The sequence below is a fragment of the Ceratotherium simum genome, chromosome 26, assembly GCF_057802395.1.
Source record: "Ceratotherium simum simum isolate JZ-2026a chromosome 26, ASM5780239v1, whole genome shotgun sequence".
In the NCBI taxonomy this organism is placed as follows: Eukaryota; Metazoa; Chordata; class Mammalia; order Perissodactyla; family Rhinocerotidae; genus Ceratotherium; species Ceratotherium simum.
The window spans coordinates 9,556,178-9,581,851 of record NC_141925.1 but is presented as its reverse complement, the minus strand read 5'-3'; the positions used below and the strand labels follow the sequence as shown (position 1 = coordinate 9,581,851).

General features: G+C 56.2%; 1 protein-coding gene across 6 annotated transcripts in view; it reads right to left on the bottom strand.

Moving 5' to 3' along the window:
* Window positions 1–4,249: 4,249 nt before the first annotated feature.
* The window catches only part of CLEC16A (C-type lectin domain containing 16A), a 209,613-nt gene continuing 188,188 nt past the window's right edge, over window positions 4,250–25,674 (bottom strand). For 2 of the 6 annotated variants that reach the window (XM_004438071.3, XM_014793439.2), the window contains exons 22-23: window positions 18,231–18,392; window positions 4,250–8,085 (exon numbers count right to left, since the gene is read on the bottom strand). In XM_004438071.3, the coding sequence (XP_004438128.1) occupies window positions 7,739–8,085; window positions 18,231–18,392 (509 nt within the window). In that variant the 3' untranslated portion in view covers window positions 4,250–7,738. The other 4 variants (XM_014793442.2, XM_087416958.1, XM_087416957.1 and 1 more) reach the window with 4 other exon arrangements.

Genomic DNA, 25,674 nt, shown 5'->3' with positions numbered 1-25,674 from the left:
CCGGGCATTTTTGGGAATTTTCCGAAGCCCCTCCTCCCTTCTAGCTGGGCTGCCACTGAGAACAGCTGGCCGAGGTGCCTCCATGCCAGGCCGAGCGCTGAGCGCTCAGCTTATCTGCCCCCACTCCATCTACACCACCAAGGCCCCTGCCAGGGAGAGTCCCAGGTCTAGCCACGAGCTCAAGGCCACATGGCTGGGGAGTCACAACGCCTGGTCTACCACTCTGAAGCCTGCTTGGTGCTGTGTGAGGTTTCAGGGGACGTGGAGATGCCAGGGGAAGCCGTCTCAGCTCAGACACCTGGGAAAGGGTGGGGGACACAGAATTTCTGATGGTGGCAAAGTAGAGCCCTCACATGCTCCTGTCTTTGTCAGCCCAGCCCTAGCAGCTTCTTTCAAATGTCTCTGGCTGGCCTTGGGAAGGCCTGGAAGACACAGGAGTGAAAACAAACAGGGTGAGGCCAAAGGTCAGGGTCATCGGCGTAGACTCAGGAATGGAATTCAGGCTTTGGGAATTTGGGACTGTGTCCGAGAATGTCCCCAACCGTCCCTCCATCCACCCACCCATCCATCCACCCATCCAACTCTCCATCCATCCACCCATCCATCTCTCCATCCATCCACCCATCCATCTCTCCATCCATCCATCCATCTACCCACCCACCCAACCACCCATCCACCCACCCATCCATCCATCCATCCATCCGAACAACCAACACTCATTTATGGAGAGCCCACAGGAGGCCAGGCCCTGTACCCAGCCTCAGGGAGACTGGGTCAGATGAGACACAACCCTTGCCTGTAGATGAGTCTACTGGAGAAGGAAGATTGAAAAAAACACCCAAAAACTCACGGCACCACACGGTGACCTGTGTGTGCTGATCACAGCATCTCCGACCCGGTGGTCCTGAGATGATGTTAAGGGGAACAAGGACCCAGACTTAACAACAGTCCCAGCATGAGCTGCCTCTTCTCTTTGGTCGGCCCTTCTGATCCTATCAACGAGAAAGCCCTGGGTGGGCGCTAACAGGGCTCTAACACTAGCTGGTCTCCCTTTTTAACAGAGAGAGGGCGGGCCTCGGGCCCAGAGCCCAGGGCAGGTAAAGGGTCGTGGTTAAAACTTAATTATATGGATTTGCTTTTATTGTATTTACTTGTATGGTGTCTTTAATTTCTGGCAAGGATAGTGGGTTAAATGGGGACCCCCTCCTAAAACGACATGTCCCCGTCCTAACCCCCAGGACCTGAGAATGTGACCCTAATTGGAAATAGGGTCTTTGCAGATGTAATGAAGTTAAGGATCTCAAGAAGAGATCATTCGGGATTCGGGTGGATCCTAAATCCAATGTCTGGTGTCCTTATAGGAGAAAGGAGAGTCGACACAGAGGTACAGAGGGAGAAGGCCATGTGGAGACAGAGGCAGAGATTGGAGTGACGCAGCCACAAGCCAGGATGCCGAGGACGCCAGCGACATCAGATGCCTGGAGAGCGGCAGGGAACGGATGCCCCCCAAAGGGAGCCAACACCTGACCCCTGATTTCAGACCTCTGGTCTCCAGAACTGTGAGAATGAGTTTCTGTTGTTTTAAGCCACCAGTTTGCCGTCATTTGTTATGACAGCCCTGGGAAACAGACACAGCACGGGGTGCTGGGTTTCTGCCTCCAGGGGTCCAGTCTCCCTTTTACTTACACTGAATTGATAAGGTGAGTCCAGGGTCAAGGAAGCGGCAGCGCGGGTGTCAGGCACGTGTGTGTTCAGGGGGGCACACAACTGTCCTGGAGGGACATCAGGCCGAGCTGGGTGGCGTGCGGCCCTGGAGGAGGGCGGGCAGGGGCCAGCGCAGGCTGGGCTAAGGGGCACGGGGCTGCGGTGGCTCAGGTGCGAGCCCTGACTTGGCCCTGTCCGCACACTCGAGTGCATTCCCGGGAAGCCCCTCGTGTTCCCGGTTCAGTGATTCAGCCCGATCTTCCTTTGGAGAAAAGCACTCTAGATGTGGAGGGTTTTTTCCCACCACCCTGGAGCGCCATGAGGAGGAGGGAGGGAAGGGGGTTTCCAGCAGGCGGCCGCTGGGACGCAGTCTGCCCCAGGTGTGGGCTGTGAGGTCACCTGTCAGCAGGACGCTGCCTGCCCGCCCTCACCTGCCCTTCCACCTTCCAGGTGCCCTCAGAGGATGCACAGACAGGCCTGCCGGGCACCTCCACCAGGCAGACCCCTCGGGATTCACCTCCCAGTTCCCCTTCGGTCAGCTCTTGATAGGCACTGGACAGGCCCCTGGGGACACAGCGGGCCACTTCCAGCCGGAGGGCACATAATGCTCTCGGTGAAGCCTCTGAACCCTGCGAGGGGGGCTTCCCAGCCTGCCTTACAGACGAAGAACCGAAGACTGGGAGAGGCAAAGTGACCGGCCCGGGGCCCCAGGCCATTCCCGGGTTTGAGTCTGGGCTGGGAAGGGGGGTGCGGGAAGCTGCCACTGCGGGTCTCGTGCCAAGAGCCCCCCAGGCCCCCAGGCCCCTGCCCTGGCTGAGCGCTTGGCTGGCTCGACTCCCTCCATCATAACAACCGGCGAGGCAGGCCTGTTCCTGTCCTTACTTTGCAGACAAGGAAACCAAGCTCAGAGAGGTGACCTGGCCACGGCCACCCAGGTGGCGAGTGGCAGGTCTGGCCCCAGCCTCCGCCTCCTGAAGAGAAGCCACACTTCCCTAAGAGCCGAGAGGCAGAGGAGGAGAAAACATCCATGGAGCACCCTCTGCGGCTGCACTGTGCAAACGGCCTTTAGCTGGACACGGTCTCAGGGTCTCACTGACCAGGTAGGCGGCCCGTGGTTCTGGATTGTGGACAAGTGTTCCAGATGATTCCGACACCCATTCACGCCTGGGAACTGCTGCTTCACCTCCTTTCTATCAACAGCCCAGGGACCCTCGGCCCAGGGATCTCAGGCCACACGGACAGCACAAAGAGCGCAGGCCTGGGCTTGCGCTCCAGGGCCCTTGGGAAGGTCACTGAGCCCCACGGGGCCTCAGTTTCCTCATTTGTGCCGAAGCAATGCTGTGCTGCAAGGGGGGGCCCCTTGCAGGCATCTGCCCCTCGCTCCTTGCTCCTGGTACCCCTCTCCAGCCCTCGGCTGGCCCAGAGGGGCTCTGAGACCCTCTGCAAGGAGCCCAGACAGCCGCTTTCCCTGGTTCCGCCTGCCCTGAAGCCTGTCTTCCACATTCTCCCTGGATATCCTTCCAGCAAGTTCCTTTTTCTAGACTGAAGTCATCACGATGCGTGAGTGCTCATGTGCCCACAAGGCAGGGCTGCTGTGGGGATGGGTGAGGCTGCAGGCTGGCCCTGGCCCAGAGCCCAGCCCCCAGCTGACCCCAGTGCAGAGCGGGAACCAACCTCAACCCAGGGACCCCAGCACCTTTACAGCCCCAGGCCTCGTGGGCAGACTTAGGAGGAACTGACCCCGGATAAACCTTGGCCACGTGGGGAAGGGAGCCCCACTGGTGGCCAGTGCGAGGCTGGACACTGTGGGCGAGCCCTGCCCTCAGCAGCAGCCTCCACCTTCCGCTGGCATCGCCTCAACCCTTGGCCCCAGGCTGGGGGTGGGGGGTTGCCCTGTTTAGGCTTTGGACTCAGTTTGGGTTTTACCTCAATGCCAGAAGGTCCCAGCTGTTTCCCGGCCAGGTTTAAGCTGGAGGGTCAGCAGGGTCACCAAAAGAACTGGTGAACCCATTTCCAGGGATTTCCAGAGCTCACACTGGGGCATGTCGGTGTGTTCCGGCATGGTGCCCACCCCAGCACGGACTTCACCGACTGTCCTCGGTGGGGAGCCCTTCCCACTTCCCCTGGCCTGGCAGCAACAACGCAGAGGCTCCCTGCGTCCTCGCGTCAAGCCCTGCGCTGGCCCTGTGAGGTGGGGCTCTGACAGCGGATGCCCCCGTCCACAGGTGCGGAACCTGAGGCTCGGATGGAGGACCACCTGCCCCACAGGTGAGGAATGCAGACCACGGACCTGGCTGCACCTGGCTGGGGTTGAGGGCGCTTTCTAACTGGCTGCACCTGAGGCGTTTTCCCAGTCCTGGGTAGGACTGGCCCCACCTCCCTTTCAGAAATTGGGGAATACCTGGCCAGGGTGGGGGCAGAGGGGCCCCCCTCTGCTGCACCCCCCCAAGCAGCTGCGACAGGCTGAGGGGTCAGACAGCAGAGACTTCTCTTCTGCAGCGCTGTGGCCTCCCTGCCACAGCACCACAGAGCAGCAGCCACATTCTTGGTAATTCTTTCTCTTTTATTGCCAAGTTCAAATTTACAAGGAAGTTCCAGTTTTCATTTCCACCCTCATGTTCAGTACCCACGAAGCATGAGTCACGCTGGCAAGAGCAGGTACTTCCCTGGAAGGGTCCCGTGGCCCAGAAGCATGAGGTTTCCCAACCCCCGCTCCTCCTGGGACAGGATTACTGACATAGTTTCATAGCTCAGAAGATAAGGAAACCTTACAGTTTATGCCCAGTGTCAACATAACTGCATTAAATATTTCTTACTTATTGCATCTAGAAAAGAAGATGAGAATCCGTTCACTCCGTGCGTCTTTTAACAGTGCATCTTGAGACCTAGAGAAATCTAGTGTATGTCTTCAAAGAGGTGCACGTCTTCACTCACCTGCTGGGTCGCTGTTAAGCCAGGAGTCCAGGTGGGGAGGCTGCCTTCTGCAGAGAGCAGCGAGCGGGATAGGCTGGATGGGGGGGAAAGGGTAGCAGACAGCCTGCTGGTGGCGGGAGGACCCTCCTCCCACCCCTCCCTGGTTGGGGGCATCTGCCCCACATTCTCGCTGTGGCTTTGGGGCTGGCCCCCTGCTCCTCCCGGGGGGGCTCCTGGCCTCGCCCCAGCTGGCCTTCGGGAAGAGGTGCCCTTGCTCACTGAAGCTCCCAAACTGGAAAGGACATGTGTTTCTCCACAGCAGATTTCAAAGCCGAGGTTTGGGGGGTTAGGTGGCCAACTCTGCCCCTAACTGGGCAAACCCAGCGGGCCCAATGTGGGCTTTGGGAGGGTGGGCCTGGCCCGTCTCTCTGTAGGGACACGGAGATGGCAGGCTGGATGGCTTTCGGAGGCTGACCCCAGAGATCTGAGTCTAGGACCACGTGTCAGAGGCCATGGCTCCCGCTCCGGGCTCTTCAAGGGTTCCTGGCTCTTCCTCTCCCGGCCCAACCCCAGAGACCCGGTGCTCTGTCTGGACTGGCCTGCCTGGGGGTGCCGCTGCTGTTACATTGTGTTGCGGGGGGCTCCTGAAGACAGAGCCATGCCCACTGCCACCAAGACGGCCAAGAACTAATGAGGCAGGTCCTTCATCAGAGCCAAGATGGCTGCCCACCTCCTCCAGAACCCAGACCTCCCAGCACAGGACACGTGCCCCTCTTCCTCACCAGCAAGGGGTCTGGGAGCCCCTGCAAAGAAAGTCCCCACCCACACACCTTAAGGCGTCCTGTGAGGCGAGCTGCCAGCAGGCTGTGGGCTCCCCCGGGGAGCCTGGCTGCAGCGAGGCTTCGGGACAAACCCTGAGAGCCCATGCCTGCCCGGGAGAGGCCAGCCCTTGGCCAGGGGCACAGGGCAGAAGCTTGGCCTGACTGGCACCTTTTATTCAATGGCCCACGGAGGCTGGGCTGCGTTCAGCTCCCCTGCCTCGGCAGTGCTGCTGCAGGTTCTCCGGACACGCTGGCCCTCTGCCCAAGACCTTCCTCCTTTAGTGCCTGGTGGCCGCGAAGCCACTTGGAGCCACTGATTTCAAACGGCCGGCTGATGGTCCCTGGGGAGGGCCTGGGTCCACCCGCACAGGCTTACTCCTCACAATAATGCCAGCGGGCTGGGAGGTCAGACTCCTTCTCTCATTTCTGCTGCTCCAGAGTCATTTCAAAACCAGAAGTGCCTGGCTCTGGGGCGGGCCCGCTCCTGTATCCAAGCAGCAGATCACGCAGAACACGGCTAGCTGCCCGGGGCGGGGGGCGGCCTGACCCCGACGACATGCCTTTTCTCCCCACGGCTGTCTTCCCCCTTCTTCCGTCCCCCCTGCCTTTCCTTCCTGGGGGGACTCTGCTGATGGTCACGACTTGTCCCTCCTTGCTGGGGCCCCCAGAATTTCTGCTTAAATGGCCTCCTTTCTGAACTGGGCCTTTTCTCCGTTGAAGCTGGGTGTGCACATCTCCTCGGAGAGCTTCTGATGACCGGAAATACCTGGCACCACTCTGTCTCCTCCAGGGGACCACTGTTTCCTTCGGGAGGCTGACATCTGGCTTCAGTAGATGGTGAGCACTCGGAGCATCTCTGGAGGCCACCCCAATAAGCAGGCCGGCTGACACTGACATTGTGTGTGCTGACATCCTGCTGGACACACATGGAGGAAAGTTGTGGAAGGTCTTAGCACTGATCAGAGAGAGGCGAGGGTCACTTGGCTGTGCCTGGCTAAGTAGAAGGGAACATCGTGGGGGCTTTATTGGATACGTTGGAGAACGGGCCCGCATACACCCAGCCCGAATGCAGAAGAAACTGTGCAGTTTTCATTTTAAAAACAAGCTTGTGTCTTTGCAGCAGCAGCCGAGAGGAAGAGCGACAAACCCCGAGCTCCCAGGAGGACTCCACGAGCTCGGACGTTACATCCTCGCAGGTGGGCGGGAGCGGGCTCTCGGGCAGTCCCTGCACACGGGCACGCACACACAGTCGAGGATGGCTGCCGTGGCCTTTGCTTTCCATCATGGCCACTGGGGTCAGAGCCTCCACGGTCCCAAATAGTTCTTTCTTAGACAAACAGAGATGGCAATGACTGAAGGTGATGCTGGAAAACTGTCCCGTTTGGTTCTAGCCCAGAGAGATGAGGGATGGGTCCTGAGGAGGAGCTGACTGCACCGTCCTCTTTCATGGAAAGACCATTCAGGTCACCCGAGGCCCCTTGGCTGCCACGGCAGAGAAACTGTTGGCCCTCTCAGCTCGATGTGTACCTGAGAATACATGTATCTCCCTTATTTTCGTTTAAAAAATAATCTAAACTTTCCAGGAAGGTACTTTATCATTCCACAGGTTTTCAGAGTTAGTGAGTAATAAAGAAAAACCAATCACTTAAGAAAACAGAGAAAGCCAGACCTAGAACTCTAAAACAAAACGCTGGAAAGTTCAAGGGAAAGCGAAAATGAAATCTTCACAGTAATATTACACTTTGAACACGACATCAAACCTTAGGGTTGAGGATTTTCTTTTGGACTTTTTTCTTGTTTAAATAGATGCCTTTTAAATAAAATGCTTTTTATCTGCTGCCAAAAGCAGAAATAAATATCCAAAGGAGATGTTTATCGAAGTTTGCTCTTCTACAAATCTCTACCCAAAGTGACCTTGTCCGCTTCTTCCGTGCACACTGGGGATGGTGGCAGAGGAGCCGTGAGACTGGGGAGGGGCTGGCTGATGAAGGCCGTGGTGCCAGTGGGTCCTGCCACCCCCGGGCCGTCGGGCTCAGAGACCAGGAGCCCAGCCTCCTCCCCGCGGCGGTCGCCTTGGTCATCTGGGTTCGCTGGGGTGTCTCCAGCAGTCCCAGCCTGCTCTCCGAGAGGTGAGGGTCAAACAGGAATTCAAATGGAGCAAAAGAGCGCAGGGACCAGTGGTTGAGACGGTTATTGGGGGCCGTGGAGAACTTCGGATGCTCCCGACGTGTCCTTCAGCCAGCTGCACCGGGTCCCTACCAGCAGGGCCACACGCACAGAGGGAGGGGCCGGGCACTGCCTCAGCGCTCGCTGGGGCCCACTGGCTCTGGGAGCGCAGCCTCCTCGCCCAGGGTCACTGTGTCCACTGTGTGCGTTGGGGGGATGCCGGTGAGGGTGCGGAGGCTGTGGGGGTCGACAGGCGGGACGAGGGTCAGCGACTCCACGCTCAGCGTGTCGGCAGTGTCCTCACAGAGCAGGGAGATGGTGGGCTGCTGGGTGGGGATGAGGCTGGGGGACAGGTTGACTGTCTCCACGTCTCCACTCCTGGCCAGGCTCTTGCTGGGCCTGGTGTCTGCTTCCGTTTCATTGACGATCACCAACTGGTCGGGAAGGTTAGGCTGAGGCTCTTCGGCGGTCATGGGGTCATCTGGGCGGGGGAGAGAAAAGAAAGGTACGCTCAGCTCTGATGTACTCTGCTCACACTGGCACCCTCTGCGCCCGTCCTGAACAAAAGCCCAGGGGAATCTGGATGGGAGACGGTGGTGCTGGGGGAACAGCTTGTCTCCACTTCCTCCTTCTGGGGACACAGAACCTGGCAGATCCAGTCTTACCCAGGCCTGGGGGAGAATCTCTCAGGGCTGGGGGTTACCCTGACTTGTGATGCAAGGGAAAAACCAGGGGCTTGTGCAAAATCAATGAGTGGATTAGAAGCCCAGTTCCCGGGTGCTGGGAACCGGGCCGGCAAGCTCCACATGGAAGCGAGTCTTGGACCACCTGTCTGATGATAAATACGGGTTTAGGGAGGAAATGGGCTTGGGTGGGCTCATGACTTGAGGCCATTTCCAGAATCTACATTTACCCAAGAGGGAACTCAAAAAAAAATGGAAAAAAAGGAATTCTATGGAAATTTTCAGCTTGCAAAGCCAAAACCAAACCTCTGACCATGGTCTGTCTCCTGCTGCTTCTCTTAGTGCTGAGTTAGCACCCAGAAAGGGGCTGAGATCATGGGGGCCATTCCTGTCCCGAGGTCCCCAAGAGGCCACGGAGAGAACCACGTCAGGAGGACGGCCAGGGAGGCTGCACCCCACGTGGTTATTTTTGGAGTGGCATTTCTTTTTTTGGTGCTTCTCAAAATCCTTGATTAGATTACAAATGGCCTATTTGCTTTCCAATGACGAGTTTGCCTGGACTTAGAAACACCAGCTGTGACTGGGGTTCACTGTGGAAACGTCTCCAGGACTTCACGTGCCAGTATTTTGAAAACAGTGAAGAAGAAGGCTATGGGCATCCTGCTTGGAAAGCAAATTCTTATTTGTCCACATCTGGGGCCGACAAGCTGTCGGCAGAAGGTGCTGACAGCGCCGTGTTGGGCTACGAGTGTGACAACACTCTGGCAATGACGGTAGACTTTTTTTTGTTTAACATGATTCCATTGAAGTTAGTTGCTGTTTTTTCTTTTAAATTAAGCCAAAACAAAACAGAGCTGCAAACGGAACACAGAGCAAAAAAATGGAAAAGCCAAGAGCAAAATAAAACCAAAGGGCACAGAGAATGGGATGAAGGAGAGGAAGTGGGTCCCCATCATGGAAAGAGAGCACGAGCAAGAGACTGTCTCCCAAAGGTCATGTCGGCATTCTTCCCCAAGACCCCGGGCAAGACGAGCTCTCAAAGTCCCAGTTAACTTCTTTCATAAGGCCTTTTTTTTTTTTTTTTTTTGAGAGAAATAAGGCCCAGAGAAAACCACTGCGTGGGGCTTTGGGTCTGTCCTCGCTCTGGGAGGGTGGCAGTGGGGCACCGGCGAGCCCTAGTGGAAAAAGTGACTCGAGGTGTGATCTGAGGCCAGAAATGCTGAGTAAACACTCCACGCGAATTCTGGTTTCTCTGAATTTCAACGAATTTGCTCCATTCAGTAAGGACGCCTCGTGGTGATGGGCGGGTGGTTCATGTTCTGAGCCAGCACAGTGTGCCTGTTGTTCATAGAACATGTGGCTCTCTGGGAGGGGGGCTCACCCGCTCCGTGGCCTCCACCTCGCCTCAGAGGAGCGTGAGCACGTCTCCGAACTTACGTACACATGGATCCACACGTAAGTTTCGCTGCTGACTTGGCAGTTTAGAAATGACTCATGCTTCAAATGGCACTTCTGTGCCATCTGGAGACGGGGCTGCAAGACATTTCCTTCGAGTTTTCTCAAAACCAAGAGTTCCCTCTTCGCTCAAGGCTGCATTTGCATGCAGATATTCCAAAAACATTCCAAAAAGCTGGCACACCTCCTTCCCTGATCCCTAGTGGGGTCTTTGGAGATGAAAACAATCGAGGACATGGGAAAGTTGCCATCAAATATGTTAAAAAGCAAACATACCAGCAAACAATACCACACACACAAACTGGTTTCTTCTTTAGGAAAAGAACCATCAATTTTATTAAAAGGGTCATTTTTTTCCCTTAAAAATAGTCTCTTTTATTTTTTAGGGGAAGACATAACCTCCTTTTGCCCATCACCCACAACACTGTCTTACTTTTTTTAAAAATTAAGAACTGCTTCCTGAATGTGATCTACAAATTTATCCATTCAACACGGGGGAAAAAAAAGGAGAACTCCGCCAGGTTTTCACCGGGGGAAAATTACCCAGCGAGGACACATTTTTGGTCAAGTGTCAAGCGGCAAAGGTTACTGCTGAGCCTCTGGCTTCCCTTGCCTGCTGGTGTTTTTCAGCTCTAAGGCCACAAGCTGGGGCTTGGCCCAGGAAATGAGGGATTTGGAGAACACTCTGGCTTTCTGGCCAGAGGCTGGGGAGATGAGTGGAGGCTGGAGGGGGAAATCCTGGACATCCAGGTCTCCGTGGCTCTGCCCTGAGCTGACACAGAGGCAGCGGCCCCCACGTCCCTAGCTGGCACCCTCAGAGGCTGATCTGTGGGTTGGGGCAGGGGCTTGGCTGAACCTGGTGAGTGAGCGACAGTTTCTAGAAAAAACGTGGATTTGGCGTGCTCAGGCTGGGAGAGGCGGGACTGAGTGACGTGACACAGGGAAGAAAAGGACAGCGCAGCACAGCAAGTCGCAGGGCAAAAGCGCAGAGGAAACAGCTTGTAAACGCAAAAGAAGGCAAACGGCTCCTGACTGGCAAGTGCACCCACCGGGCGGCAGGGCGCGCGTGGGAAACCCTAAAAGAAGCGTCGCTGGAGAAGGCAGCAGCGGCAGGCCCACACAGCGTGCGGCCGCGGGTCAGCGGCCCACAGACCGACCTCGTGGCTATCTGGAGCACTCAGCGTAAGAAAGGGACCTGAAGGAGTCACATCCTTCGGTGTGTCGATAAGTGAAACTACTTTTTGGCCTCTGGCTGAACAGTGACCGAATCTACCACTCAGCTTTGAGCAAGGCCAGGGGTAAAAGGGAAAAGAAAATAAGAAACGAGTTAACTTCTTGGTTGGCTTTTTGCAAATTCTACTGCCCAACCCTTGTGGCCTAAACTGGGGGGCTCTGCAGGGGCTAGGCTGGAGAAGCCCCTCTAGCTCAGGGCCTGCGCCCCATGGTAGTTCCAGGGGAAGGACAGCGCTTCCAGGCTGCCCGAGTCTGGTGGGGAAGAACTGACACGAGGGTAGAGGATCAGGGGGATTCGGTCCTCAGATGGGAAGAGGCCAGAAAGGGGATGGGAGAGCAGGCTTCGGGGAAGCTGGGGAGGTGCCAACTTGGAGAGCGGCTCTGGGTGGGCAGCGCAGGCTCCCTGTGCCCACGGCCCGCGTCCCGGGAGGCCCAACTTGCTGTGCAGAGCCTGCTGACTGCGGGAATGCAGCGTGGAGGGGCGGTGTGGCCATGGAGGCTAATGGCGGAGACCTGCCTGAATTGACTGTGCGAGAGACGCCGTGACAGCTGCCGTTCGAAGCACTAAACCCAGTGGCCGCCGTGACTGTCGGCCTCCGACAGGCTGAACACTCGCCGGCGTCCTTTCCTGCCACTCCTGACTAGAGGGAAACACAGCGACAGATCATAGAAAGCCTTTAACAATGGTACAGAGAAAGGTGACACGGAGAGGCGACACAGCAGCGACGGACACTAAGCATCGATGAGAGCGTGAGGGGAGCGGGGAACCGTGACAGCTGGGGCTTGGGGTACAGCCCCTCATGCAGGTGAGATACCCCCACTCCACGCCCCAGGACAATGCAGGGTCGGGACAGCTAAGAACCACATCGTTTGCTCGTGGGACTCAGTTGGGGTAAAGGCAGCGAAGGTTCCATCCTGTCGGAAAGGAGAGATTTGGCGTCATCAGCAACATCTGGTCTCGGTGAGGAACCTCAGGGGCAGAAGAACAAAGTTGTCTGTCGGTTTTAGATGCGAACCAGCAATGACGATGAGAACCCTGCATCCCCGGGACCATCTGAGGAGGGAAGGGTGTGTGGTTGGAGGGTCGGAGCCAAACCAGCCAATGACACAAGCAGATTTCTGACCCCAACTGACAAGGCTGATGGGGCTCAGTGTCACCACGCTAAAGCCAGCAGCACGGCTCTGCAAGGTCTGGGTTCTGGAAGACCCCTCCCCAGCCACAAGGCAACGCTCTCCAGGCAATGCTCTGGGCATCCGCACCTCTGAAGACCAAGACTGAACCACAGGAGGAAGATCTGAGACCAGGTGCCCAGCAGCCAAGGGGTGGATTCTAATCGGCTGAAACAGAAGGGTTAGGAGCATCTCACTGGGAAGGAAGGAACCACAATCCCTGAGACAAACTTGGGATTAGAGCAAAGCTTAAAATTCATGCCACAGAACACAAGAAGGTGAATGTACCTAATGCCACTGAACTATAGGCTTAAATATGGTTAAAATGGTACCTTTTATGTTATGTATATTTAACTACAATAAAGAAAAAGTAATGCCATGGAGAAAGCTGGGGAGAAAAGGTAACACATCCTACTGGGGGTTTCTGTCCTTAAAAGTCCCACTCACGGTGGTGACTGAGTTCAGTGACATGCGGGTCAGTCTCGGGCTGTCCAGCTTGCAGTGGCCCACATGGAGCCATGTGCAGGGGTGACGGTTGTACGTTCAGACAACTGGCTCAGGGAGTGGGTGAGGACGGGGAGGGAGGCCCAGCAGAGCACAGCCCTGGCCCTGTCAGGCTCCCAATCCTGGGCCACCAGGAGCCAAACTCGTCCTTCTGTCTGTAAACCCTCGGGGAAGAGTCAGAGTGGCCACGACCCATAATTCCATGGGCCTGGGAAGTGGGCAGTGGAAAAGGCAGGCTGGATTTCACTCTGACTTCATTTTTTAGCACATGATTTTTCGTCCTGCTCCTCAGAGCAGCTCCCCCAGAACATGTGTGAAACGTGCAGGCGTGGACGGAGGCCGGAGGCACAGGAGGCTGTTTAAGGAACTCGGTGTGGGTCATCGAGCTCTCATCTGAGGAGACGCTCTTCTTACCAGAATCCCATGTAGAGCATGTGTGTGAGCGTGTGAGTGTGTGTGGGAGCGTGAGTGTGCACTTGTGTGTGTGCGTGACTGTGTGTGTGCACCCACAGGCGTTAACCCAGAAAATACTTCTAAAGAATTCCTACCGGTCTTACGCTTGGTTCCAAAATTGGGTCTATTTTCTCTTTCCTGACATAAGTTTTCTGCAATTTCAGCTTCTCAAAACCATAAAATGTTTCAGGAAAAAAAAATGCCGATTCCAACCCTGTAATTTTCTCACTGGGAATGAGCCGAGGCCTCGCAGGCCAGCTGTGCTGGACGAGTGGGCGACAAGATGCCGGGTTCCGGATGCTTCCACAGCGCAGGGTGCCCCAGCTCGCCCCAGAAAGACGTGAGCATCTCCAAGCACTCTCTGTAGAGGACAGTGTGGACAGGCGGACTCACACGTCAGTGTTAAACCGAACAGTAACATGCCCTGGGCTCAGCTTTAACAGGTAAATAACCGACAATGAAAATGAAATCCCCTTGCTCCCCACTCTTCTGGTTGGTTCCTTCGGTTACCAGGGAATTCAGTTTTGACCTTTCCTTCAGTCTGGGGCTTCTCTTGGCCCCGATCTGAGGGCCAGCACTTGCTAAAAAGCCACTCACAAGCGCCCACAATTTGTCTCTGGTGCAGAGACTCAGGAGCAGATGCTCCTCTGCTTCTCTGGGCAGCTGGCAAACCGGAGACCCCTCTGGGGGGAGTCCCTTCCCCCTGCCATGAGGGGCCCTCTGCCAGGGCTGGGCACAGGCCTCGTCCTAGTGGGCATGGGGACTGCTTCTCAAAAACAGACCGCCCCCCAGTCTGTATTTGGAAGGGCAGAACTCATAGGCAGACCCCAGGGAGATGAGAAAAGAAACCAACTTGTCTCCTGCCAGATTCCGGCCTGGCCTCGGTGGACTTGTGTGAGAACCACAGGCTGCCTTCCTCACGGACCCCAGGCCTTGTTAACCCCTCATCCCTTGGCTTTCATCTCCAGTGATGCCTCCTCTGGGAGCCTTCCGGCCCCTCCTGCAGCTGTTCTGTGCTGTCGGAGCCCCCTGCACGTTTCCTTCATCGTTGTCTGTAACTGGGCGCTTATGTGTGTGGTCACCTGATGGACCTCGGCCTCCCCTGCTGGCCTGTGCATTCCACCCTTTACTACCTTCTGTCCCCAGTGCCTGCACACAGGAGGGACTCAACAGAAACCTGTTTGTTTAGAAAAGTTAATACGGGGGGCTGGGGTACCAAGGTCGAGGCAGATAAAATGCAGAGATGACCCGCTAAGGGGCTGAGACATCAGGTGAGGGGCTGGGCCGGTGGAGGGCCACGCTCAGAGGGACCCTACTGAGATCAGGTCTGACACCCACAAAACCTGAGTTGCTCAGACTGAAGGCCCCATGGGAAGCTGAGAAAATCTGTATTTGGGGTAAACAAGGAAACTTAAGGTCGGCTGGGCTGGACAGAGCAGGGAGGCAGAACACAGAGCCGAGCATCAGGACAGTGTCACGCCCACATCAGGGGATGAACCCACGTGGGCTGGCAGAGGACATGTGGCCGGCTGGGGTCCACCTAGCTGTTGATTTTGGGGGACCACGAGGTTTCCCCCCAGGGGGGCCGCAGAGCCCCGCCTTTGCTGGCTGGGTCTGCACAGTCACCCAGGCCTCTGTGAACGGGCTGTGGCTTTTCACTTGGGCTCTAGAACAACCATGCATGTTAGAAGGATAGACACGTGCACTTTATGGACTGCCCCCAACCGGGATCTAAACCCCAGGAACGGGTCTCTGTGACACCCCTTCTTGGAACATGAGACAGACCTAGGAACCGCATCGATATTCCACTGGGTTATTTCAGAAGGTGGAGCACGGGAGTTTTGGGGTTGCCAAGGCTAAGGGTCACGTCCGGGCTCCCCTCTTACTAGCAGCAGCATCTTGGCCAAGCTGCGTGACCTTTATGAGCCCGTGTTTTCAACTGTACAATGTAAGGTGGATGTGGCGGGATTCAACGAGAGGGTGTCTGTAAATGAGCACGGTGCCTGGCACACGGGGGGCTTGGTTTTGGGTGGAGTGGCTCCTGGGACGCCATGCAACGGGTACACACCGAGAAGGCTGTGTGGTGGGTGCCTGTGCCATATCAACTGCTAAAATAGAGTGAGGGCCACCCCTGGCTTTTACAGATAACCTTGTACAATTCTAGGTTTCAAAACCCTGGAGTGGAGACATGGAAACTGGGCCTGTCTCACCATTTGGTGGATGGCATCTCTCGTGTGCTTTCCCAGCCAAACACCTGACTGTGCAAAGTGGGGTTTCAAGAGCAAAGAAGCCACTAGAGTTTGCTAATTCCAGCTGCAAAGGGGCTGGCAGCTGCTTTCCACACTGGGAACTTCCTGGACTCAGGCTCTGGAAACACAGGGATGGGAATGCTTCTCATTTAGCACTGCACCCTCAAAACCACTTTGGAGGCAAGTGGTCCCTCAGCTGGGCTGCAGCTGTTTTCTGCCGTCCAGGCTGGGTGGGCTGTGGGGAGAGGCGCAGGCCCCTTCCGCGTCTGGCTGGCCCTCAAGGATGCCGCCTCTGGCAGGTTGCGGCTGGGCCCCGTGGCGGGAAGCCTGGTGAGCAGGCAGCACAGGGTCAGCCTTTCCAAATCAGAAGCCTGAAGGCTGGGCCGCCACTCCGGGCTGACGTCAAACCATGAAACTGGCAGAAGGGCCCCAATCCCAACAAAAACTGCCTGCCGCCTTCACTCCTTGGCTTCCTGTCCAGCACGGCTCAGCAGGATAGCAGGCAGATGCTGCAACCATTTGGGTAGACCTGCCCCTACAGGGAACATGGAAATCCCACGTGCTCTTCTCTGCATGGACCCAGGAGACTGAAGGCTGGCCTGGAAGTTTGGCATCGAGAGGCCAGGGAATGGTGGTTCTCCCTCGACCTGCCGCCCCAGCTCGTGGGCCTGGGGACAGAGCTCCTGTGGCCGGGCACCTGTGACAGGGAAGAGCTTCTAGGCTCCGAGGCTCCCCCCTCCAGGGATCAACAGCTGGGCGCTCGTTAAGAGAGAAGCACAAGCTGCCTGCCAGGCCAGCACTTCATCAGGAGGTGAGTTATTTCAGCGTCGCAGAGATTCGGGCAGGCAGGCTGGGCTTCAGGCTTTTACTGTCAGGCAGCATAAAAAATGGGGACTGGCACACTTGCCTCCGCAGGCCTGCCAGGGCTGCACCGAAGGGGAGCAGACACCCGGGAGGGTCTGCCCATCACTTATTGACTGGAACTGCGTGGCTACCCGACAGCCAGGCTAAAAGCCCCTGCGTTTCTGAGACAAGAAGACATGTCGTGTGCACCATGCAGGAGATTGAGGGGGTAGGGACGGAGGGGCTGAGAGAGGCCAAGAGAAAAGACACGAGCACCCGGCAGACCCCGAGCCTCTGGGGGAAAGTGCAGAGCCGAGGCCCCGGGGCCACGCTCAGGTGGGCATCTGCATACGCAGGCCCGGTTCTGATAATGTGGGTCTCTGCTGATTTCGGTTTTAGGAGAACAAGTGTATGGCTCATTTGTCCGTTTAGCTGTTGGCTGTGCTTCCCTAAAAATGAAAAAAAGGCGTACATAGCTACACCTGGAAGAGACCTTTCACCCAAAATGCAATTGTAAGTATACGTGTGTTTGGGCACACACAACAACACAGACAGAAATGTGCACAGGCAGGCAGCATGTGAGTGTACACACGAGCACACAAACACACAACCCTGCACTTCAGCCCTCAGAGCCAGCATGAGCCCAGCCTTCAGGGGGGGCTGCAGGCTGTTCTCGGCTTCTGGAGAAAGCTCCGTCTGGGTTTCCCAGCTACGAGCCTGGCAACGGCACAGCACCTGCTCGGCTATGCAGCCAACCTTAAACGGGGCTCAGAAGTAGCTCAGAAAGGGCAGTCGAGCCCCACAACCCCGGGCCGGGAGACGAGCAGGTGTCGCGTGGAAGAGGGTCTAAGTGAGGTGGCTTCGGGTGACCCTGCTGCCGGGGCCTCAGGAATGCCAACAGGAGATGGAAGTAATGGATGCTCGTGGAGGAGGGCGGGCTTGCAGGCGGGCTGAGGGGGCCTCAGCCACAGGCATGGAGACTGGGCTGGTTAACCCTTTGCTGGGGAACGCAGAAGCTGAAAACTCTGAGAGAGGTGGGGGCACCCAAGGAAACCTCCACCTCCAGCCCTGCAGGGACGGTGGCCAGTGGCACTCCATCTCCCTGGCACCACGGTGGCTCATGCCCTGGCACATCGCTTCCGTCACGACCCATCAATCTAGGACTTAACAAGAGTTTGGTCAGGTGCCCCTGAAATATGATGGGCGAGGGTTCTGGATGGGACCTTGTAGGAACAGCGAAGGGGACCGAGGGTCCCCAAATGGGGGTGAAGACCAGGGTCACCGGGGCCCTCCAGACCCATGGGCTCATGCCACACTCTCAAGGCCACTGCGCCGTTCCTGCTCGGGCCCTGCTCCTCTGGCTGCATTTTGGGGCCGTGTTGTTCAGGAAATAAGCTTGGTGTCTTTACTCCCGGGGTCTCATGCAGCGCAGTGAGGGGCTCACGGCAGCTGAGAACACGGGGGACCTGCTCACACGTCTCACTCCAGGCTCCCTGCTCACGGGTTCTCTCTGTGCCATGTTTGCACTTGTGCAAGTTACAGGAGGGCAAGATGCGACTCGAGCACATCCTGACAGACTCTCAAAAGGGCGGCAAGATGAGCCCCTGGTCACAGACGACTGGACTGCACCAAACATTTAAAGAGGAAACTGGTATGCTATGGAGGAAAAAAAAATGAGCAGAGACATGATTTTCTTGCAGGGCTTCAAACAACCACGTCTGGAGACCCCTCTTCGTGACACCTAAGACTGGAGTGATGGTGGGGTGGATTTAGGCTCGGCCCACCTGCCGTCCATCCCCTCCGGCTCTGCAGTCAGGGAAGGCCTTTCAGAGGCCAGCCTGCAAAAGGAGGGAGTGCTTCTCTGCTGGAGCCAAACCAGCCGGCCCCTGGGCGATGTCCCGTTAGAGCAGACGCAGAACCCCCAACAGGCAACGCCCCCAAACACAGTGGCTAGGAGTGCTGGGTGTCGGCAGTCTCGGCGTCGAGGGATCACAGGGCTCCCCAAAGCACCCTGCACCGTGTCACTCAGCCAATACCTGACGGGCTTTGGGCGGCGGAGGGGGTGGACGATGAGCTGGTGCCTCCCGAGTCGCAGTGGCTGGTGCTCCCGCTGCCGCTGGGGCTCCCGCTGGCAGACGGCGACGGTGAAGACAGGGACGGTGAGCTGTGCTGGTTTATGCACTGGGCCACGGCGAAGCCTGCGAGACAGGGCGGTGACGTGACCAAGGAGGAGGAAACAAGCCAGCCTGGCAGGAGGGGGTGCTGCCATGCCCACCGTGTGGGACCCTGGGGGGTAAGCCCTCACCTCAAAGATGGGGCTGGGGGCCTGAACATAAAGGCTTCGCTGACCAACCCAAACCCAGCTCCTTGCAAATCTGGGTCTGTTCCCTGGAATGAGCTGACCTCGCCAGTCATGGACTGGCCTGGATGCACTTCGAAGCTGTTTCAAGGAAAAGGGTGCAGCCAGCCACAGAGCCCAGGGCAGGCCCGTGGCCGTAAATCTGAGTGCCTGATGCTGGCTCAGCAGTGCGCAGGCTGTGCCCTTGAGGGGGACACGCAGCCTCGGGCCTTCATAGGTGTCTTGGCGAAGTTCACACAGGGATGTGGGACATACAGCAAAATCTCGGGGCCTTTGCTAACGTGCCCGAGTTCTGCCAAAGGCATGGTGGGAGGGGAGAGCCCTCAAGACTCTCTCTGCCTAAGAATTTGCTCTGCCCTGGCGGGTCTGGCGAGTTTGGCACAGGAGGAAGGAGAGCTCTGGCGAGAAGCTACCGATTCCAGAGTTCCACGTGGTCCGCAGAGCAACTCCGGGTTTGGGGATGGGGACCCCAGCACGGGGAAGTGGACGAGCCCCACGGCTGGAGACACCCACACCTGGGCAAACTCTGTCTCACCACGTAGATGCACTGGAGCACGCGCCCAGGGTCGTTTCCCAACCGCTAGCTGGGGGTGTCATGGCCAACTTCTCATCACCCATGCGGTGGGCACACCATGAGAGAATGTCCATCGGGCCCCTGCACAGGGTGTGGCAGGTGGGAGATGGATGCGTGCTTTACCATGAAGGGGCCCTCAGAACGAGCCCGCCCGGAGCCCCGCATCCAGCGGATAGGCGCTTTCTGCACACCGTGACTTCTGCCCTTTTCTCAGTCTGCTTTTCTAAAGGGCCAAGGCTTCTGACTTTATGCATTAAACACACGAAGGCTCACATGGAACAACGGTAAAGTGCTCTGGGCACCTGCTGCTCTGCCCCATAGTTCAGAAGCAGCATTAAGTTGGGCGGGGACAGGGGGCAAGTGTTCCTTCCAGCTGAGAGTGGAGACTCCAACCCTCCAACTGAGATAGGCAGGAAGCTAGATATGAGCTGGGAGCAAGGTCACTCCACCAGGCGCAGCGTCCTAATTACCGGGCAGTGGCTCTTCAGACGTGCAGGACTCCCCGCAACCCTGACCGAGAGTAGCCCCAAGCCTCATCATACCCTCATCTGCAATGTGGTTTTGACCCTCCCTGTGGGGGATCACCACCATGACAGTTCCGGAGATGCCTATGTAAGGAAAACTCTCTCCCTCCCGAGGTGGGGGTGGAGACAATGCCCCAACTGGCACATGTTCCAAGCCGCTCACTGGCCCCGTGGACCCAACCTTCCAAAATCACTGACCATCACAATTTTGGCGCAGTTGCTCCCTCGAGCCTGCCCGCCCCTCCCCTTGGGGTGTACTTTGGCTTTGCTGATAAATCCTCCTCTGTTAAAACTTCCACTGTGTGTCCGCTCTCACATTCTTCTGTGTCTGTGGACCAAGAACCTGGGACTCCACCACACTGATCTGACCGGTGCCGGTAACACAACCACATCAGACCTCTCTGCCCACTCAGCGCACTTGTCCCAGCCAGCCCCAACCTCATTCACGCCACCGGCACTGCCTGAACCCGGTGGTCCAGCCCCCACTGACACTTCTTGCAGAAGGTTCTCCAGGCCCCGAGCTTGCCCTTCTCAGATCTCAGGAAGGCGGCAGGGTGTCGAGCAGGGGTCGGCAAACTACGGCCTGCTGACTGTTTGGTAAATAAAGTTTTACTGGAACACAGCCACGGTCCTGTGCTTACATACCGTCTGGGCTGCTTTCGAGCTACGTCTGTGGTGCTGAGGAGCTGCCACAGAGGCTGTGTGGCCAGCGAAGCCTGAGATATTTTATTCTCTGGCCTTCAACAGAAACAGTGTGCAGAGCCTGGCAGAGGATGGAGCACAGGCTCTGGGATCAGGAAAGCCTGGTCTCTGCACTCCCCTGAGCCTCCCTCCCTTCACCCACCGGTGGGTGCGCACAGGGTCTGGCTGGGGGCGGGGGGCATGCAAGGGGACCTGCTGCTGTCCCCGCTTAGGACTTAGTGGGACCCCAAACCTGGCCACTGCGGAGGGGCTATTTCGTACTAACGTTTGGGTGAAGTTCCTTTGTCTAAGGATCAGCTCCTTAACAGCCGCGTCTCCATTTATACCCCGGCCAGGCCCTCCCGGTCTCAGGCAGTGTGATGCACGAGGACGTGACGCCTGGTGGGAGCACGGCGGGGAACTTCGCAGCTGCTCTTTCGCAGAGGGTGGGACTCCCAGACCCCGCCTCCCCCGTATGCCAAGAGCACACCAGGATTACCGCGCTGGGGTTCTCAGGAAGAGGCTTTATGTGGTACACTGTGTGTGGCGAAGGGGCCCTCGGATTAACCACGGCAAACGTGGAGGCAGAGCCAACCCCAGGCAGGAAGACTCCCAGGGGCCATCCGCCACAGCCCCGCAGAACCCGCTTGGCAGCTGCCTCACCACGTCAAGTGCTGACCTCCAGTTCACAAGCTGCTCACTTGCCTCGAAAACAAATCAGCCCTCAGCTAACCAAAATGTCAAGGTGGCTTTTCCCAACTGCTTATTTATCAGAGCCATAAACAGAGGGGCCGGCGAGCGTGGTAACAGAGCTGGGAGGAAGCCTTTTATGCTCCCGACAAAACACCCCAGGCGGAACGGATGGATGATGTGGCTGTCACCAAGGTGGTCACCCGCCCCTCCCTAAGACACGCGTCTTCTCTCTCACGCTCTTTAAAGCCCTGGTTTATTATCGTAAGACACCCGGGTGGGGCAGCAGATGAGATGCTGCAACTGCTGTCAGGATTCTAAAGCTCCTTCATTTTGGGAATGGATTAGGGGTTGAGCCACAGACTGTGCATCTTTTGCATAAATTACGCAATAAATACTGCGTACCTTCTGCACTCATTGAGAGTTAAATAGAAGAAAGAAAATCACCAATCACCTCTGAAACCACCCGTTCGCAGGGTCTGTCAGAGCAGAGGCAGCTGAAAACATCTTTCCCTCCCCTGCTGCGTCTCAAGATCCACCTCCCGTCTTTCCCCGCCTTTCCCCGCTCCTCTCCCCTCCCCCACGGCACTGGGGAGCTAGACAGGCTGGGCGATGTTGTTTTGTTTTTGCTGGGTGCCCAGACTTCCCCTGCAATTTCGAGGGCTCCGACCCAAATGGAGGTGGCGACCACTGTGAGAGTCAGTCTGACAGGTCCGAGAGTCAGGCAGGCTCTGGAGAGAACTCAGGACAGGCGCCTGCGGCCAGGGTGCCTGCCCTGTTCTCGCTTCACCCCCACGGGACTGTTCTTGATGAACTAACTTTGGCGGAGGTGCCACGGGGCTTTCTGGGCGCGAGTCAAACACTCATGGACTGCCAAGTACTTGCAGACACGCCAGGGATCATGGGACAATGGCACAGGCGGAGCAGCCTCCCTGAGATCTCCCGCAGATAAAATTCCTGGCTCTCCCTGCGTATGTCTCAAGAACAGCCTGCGAAATGTGTATCAAAGGCCGGCCGGAGTTTCAGACCATCTGACCGATTCCACACCTAGAAATTTATGCCGGGGAAGGCACTGTGGGTCGATCCACATGGCGAACTACGTGGATGTTCAAAGCGCTGGTGTGGGTGACAGGGAGCTGAAGACCATCGAGATATCCAACAATCAGGGAAAGGCCAAGTGAATTCTAATACGTCTAGATGGTCAAATTCTCTGCTGCTGTTAAAAATGGTGGTATAAAAGATTAAGTGTGGAGGGAAATGCTCCAGACAGAGTAAATTAAAAAAGGTTAGAAAAAGCATGTCCCATATGTTCCCACTGTTGTAAAAAAAAAAAAAAAAAAAAATTCAGGCTCTGCCTCCCTCATGGAGCAGAGCAAACATTCTGGAGGGACCAAAGCTGAAGTCTCAGAAGAACCAGGTGATTTTATCATGGTGAGTTTCAGTTTTTTTTTTTTGTGCTCGTCTGAATTTTCCAGGATGCCTACTACAAATATTATTTTAAACCAGAAAAAAAGGCAGGATGGAGGAAGGACACAAGGTATGTGGGAGCTGGACAGGCTGAAGCTCCCAGGTCCCTAAGACGCCGCCAGGATCTGCCCTGACCTCCGAGGCTCTCCCCCAGACGCGACAAGAACCTCCCACAGCTGGGGCCAGGCAGCTGCTCTAGCAGCACGCGGGCCTGCGCCCATGGTGAAACGCGTCCCCTGCTTTCCAGGAGCCCCAGGCTCACAGGACCCGGCGGGGTCTTCCCGCTGCCCTCTGGCCCCATTCTGCCAGTTATTCTGGGAAGATGAGCTCGCCAGTAACTCTCTGGCATTTGTCAAGTGCAAAAAGACCACGAAAGGTCAGCCTTCTATTTTAGGCCTGCTGACAGAGGGAGCACCGAGCTGGGAGTCAGAGCGCCCAGTCTGAGCCCAAGCTCTGCCCAAAAGGTTCTGTGACCTTGGACAACCCCCTCTCCTCTACGGGCCTCCACGTCTCCGTGTGAAAAACGAGACAGTGAGTGAGGATCTCTTGGCTTACATGGTCAATAGTTTTCTTTCACTATAAATCTGAATTTGATTTGAACCCTATGACCTTTTTGGGAGGTGGGCAAGCAGAAGACACTGAAAACACACAGTGAATATACTTTGCCCACGCCCTTCTCTTTGGATGAAACACCCACCCAGGCTCCCCCCGCGGAGGAGCAGGCTGCTATGTGAATCGGGGTCCTGAGCAGGCCGACAGCAGCCCAGGCTTGCAGCAGAGTTTTGCTTTGCTCACATCATGTCTGTTTGTTTCAGGTACCACCATTTACACTGCGAGATTTTACATACAAATCGGACCCGGTTCCTTCCCCTCCCCACCTTGACTGGCCTGGCGCTGGTGGGCACTTCGGTTGTGAATCTCTGCTATTTATCCTCAGATTCTTGGTCAAATCCACAGGACTCAGGGACGTTCCAGCCCCCAGAGACCTTTCACGTCACCTCCCTCCTCAAACCCTACCCCACAGAATTACTGGGGGGCCTCTTGAGATGGGGCTGCCTGCCTCTAGAAGCCCAGGCAGGTCCTCAGACCACAGGACAAGACCCACTTGCTCTCTGCCTCGGCTGGGCTGTTGCCTTGGTCTGGAATTCCCTTTTGGCTCTTTTACATCTTCACAAATCCCTTCCCCATCCTTTGAGGCCCACGCAGCTCAGGGCCAGCTTGGGCAAGAGTTTCTGCAGCCGGCGGGGTTAACTATTCTCTCCCTTGTGCTCCCGCAGCCTGCCTTGTCTATCTTTGGGGCCTTGCCAGCTGTATAGGAGTTGGACTTCCCAAGTAGGGCATAAGAAACTTGAATGCAAAGATGCTGTGCTATTTTGTGCCATGACTATCATTACTTTAGCAGCCCGTACCTGGAATCCTCTGGGGTTAAGAGGGTTTTGGACAGTGTTTCTGATATCGTGAGCTGTCTCTCATTACCTATTCTCCCCTTCATCTGCAGTTACAGAACCTGGCATAGGCATGGCCATGTGACTAAGTTGTGGCCAACGAGATATAAATGAAAGTGGCATGCTGGATTTTCAGGAAGGCTTCTTAAAGGGAAAGAGGTGTGTCTTCCTCCATTCTGCTTCCTGAAACATGGATGTGATGGCTGGAACTCCAGCAGCTATCTTGGACCATGAAGATTAATCATGTATTAGGGATGGCAGAGCATTGAGCATTGAGCTTGGGTCTCTGATGCCTTTATGGAGCCCTTGACTACTTGAGAGGGAAATAAACTTCTCTTCTTGGTTTTTCTTTATTATGTAGTTGAACCTAATCTTAAATGACAGTTGCAAAAAAACTTTGTTAATGCAGGGATGTGAGCTGAGCTCCGTAGGTACAAGGGACTGGCTGGCCCCAGCGCTTGCAGTGTTGGGAAAGCTGCCCTGTACTTCCTGGGGAAATCTGGGAGTGGTGGAGTGAGGAGAAAGAGGGGAAGGGGCAATTGAGATGGGGGAGGTGACCTTCCCCAAGACCCCCCAGATCTTTAGGAAATGCTCCTTCAGCTTTTTCCTTCTGTGGTGCAAGTGGACTTTTTTGGTGGAAACCAGTCAAGGGACTGAGTTTCCGCCTGGGTTCACACCAGGCCACACAGAGATTATGCAAGAGGGCCAAGACCTGGAAACAGGGGAGCCACGAGAGACTAAAGGGTGGAAGGCTTGCATGTGTGCAGGCTAGAGAACTGGGGGTTTGAGCCAAAGGTTTCCTAAATTTCTCAGGAGCAGAGAGGCCCCAGCTGACCCCTGTGGTCTGCCCAGAGCTTGCGCTGTTCTGCACACTGTAATTCCTCCAAGGATACTGGTTACGTGACTGAAGTGTAACTATTTCAGGTTAAAAACTGGAAGATGTGAAAACTACCTGAGCACGTGGGGGATTCCATAGGGACCTTGTACAGAGCTGAAGTGGAAGGAATCCAGTGGGCTTGGAGTTCACCCCAGGGAGTCTGCTCTCTGCTAAACAGCACTAATCTCACCCTAGAGCCTCATCTCCTACAGAAGCTCTTACGTATCAGTGGCTTCCAGGAATTTGAGGTGGCTTGTATTTTAAAAGCCAAACCCAGGTGCCACAGATACTAAAGACTGAAAGCCACTAAAACACAGACTAGATGACGAGAGTCCAACAAGAAAAGGTGATGGAAAGTGACAAGTTACACCAGAATGACATCCAGCTATGGGAGGCTGACATCACCACTAGCTCTGCGCTTCCTGGGAGCCGCGACCTCAAGGGAAACTGTCCCAGGGGTCCCAGCTCTCATGACATACCAGTTCACGGGCAAGGCTCCCATCCCACTCTACTTCGGGGGCAATGTTCCTGAAGGCAGCTTCCTGGAAGATACAGCTGCCTGACTGGAGATGGGGCCTCATTCTGGACAGATAATGCCATATCACAGCGTTCTGCAAACTTTTTTTCCCAACAGTGAACCTCTAATTTATACACAAGACGCAGATGTTGCCGCCCCGGCTGCATGGTGCCTCACCAAGGGTGGGCTTCCCATGTCTTTTCCAGACACCTCTGCAGACGCTACCTTTCAAGATCACACACACGGCCAGTGGGTACCTCAAAGGCTCGAGTGAGGGGCTGTGAACTCGAGGATGAGGGCCGATGGGTAACGTGGGTGATTGAGCAGCGGCTAGGGTAGCAGGCTG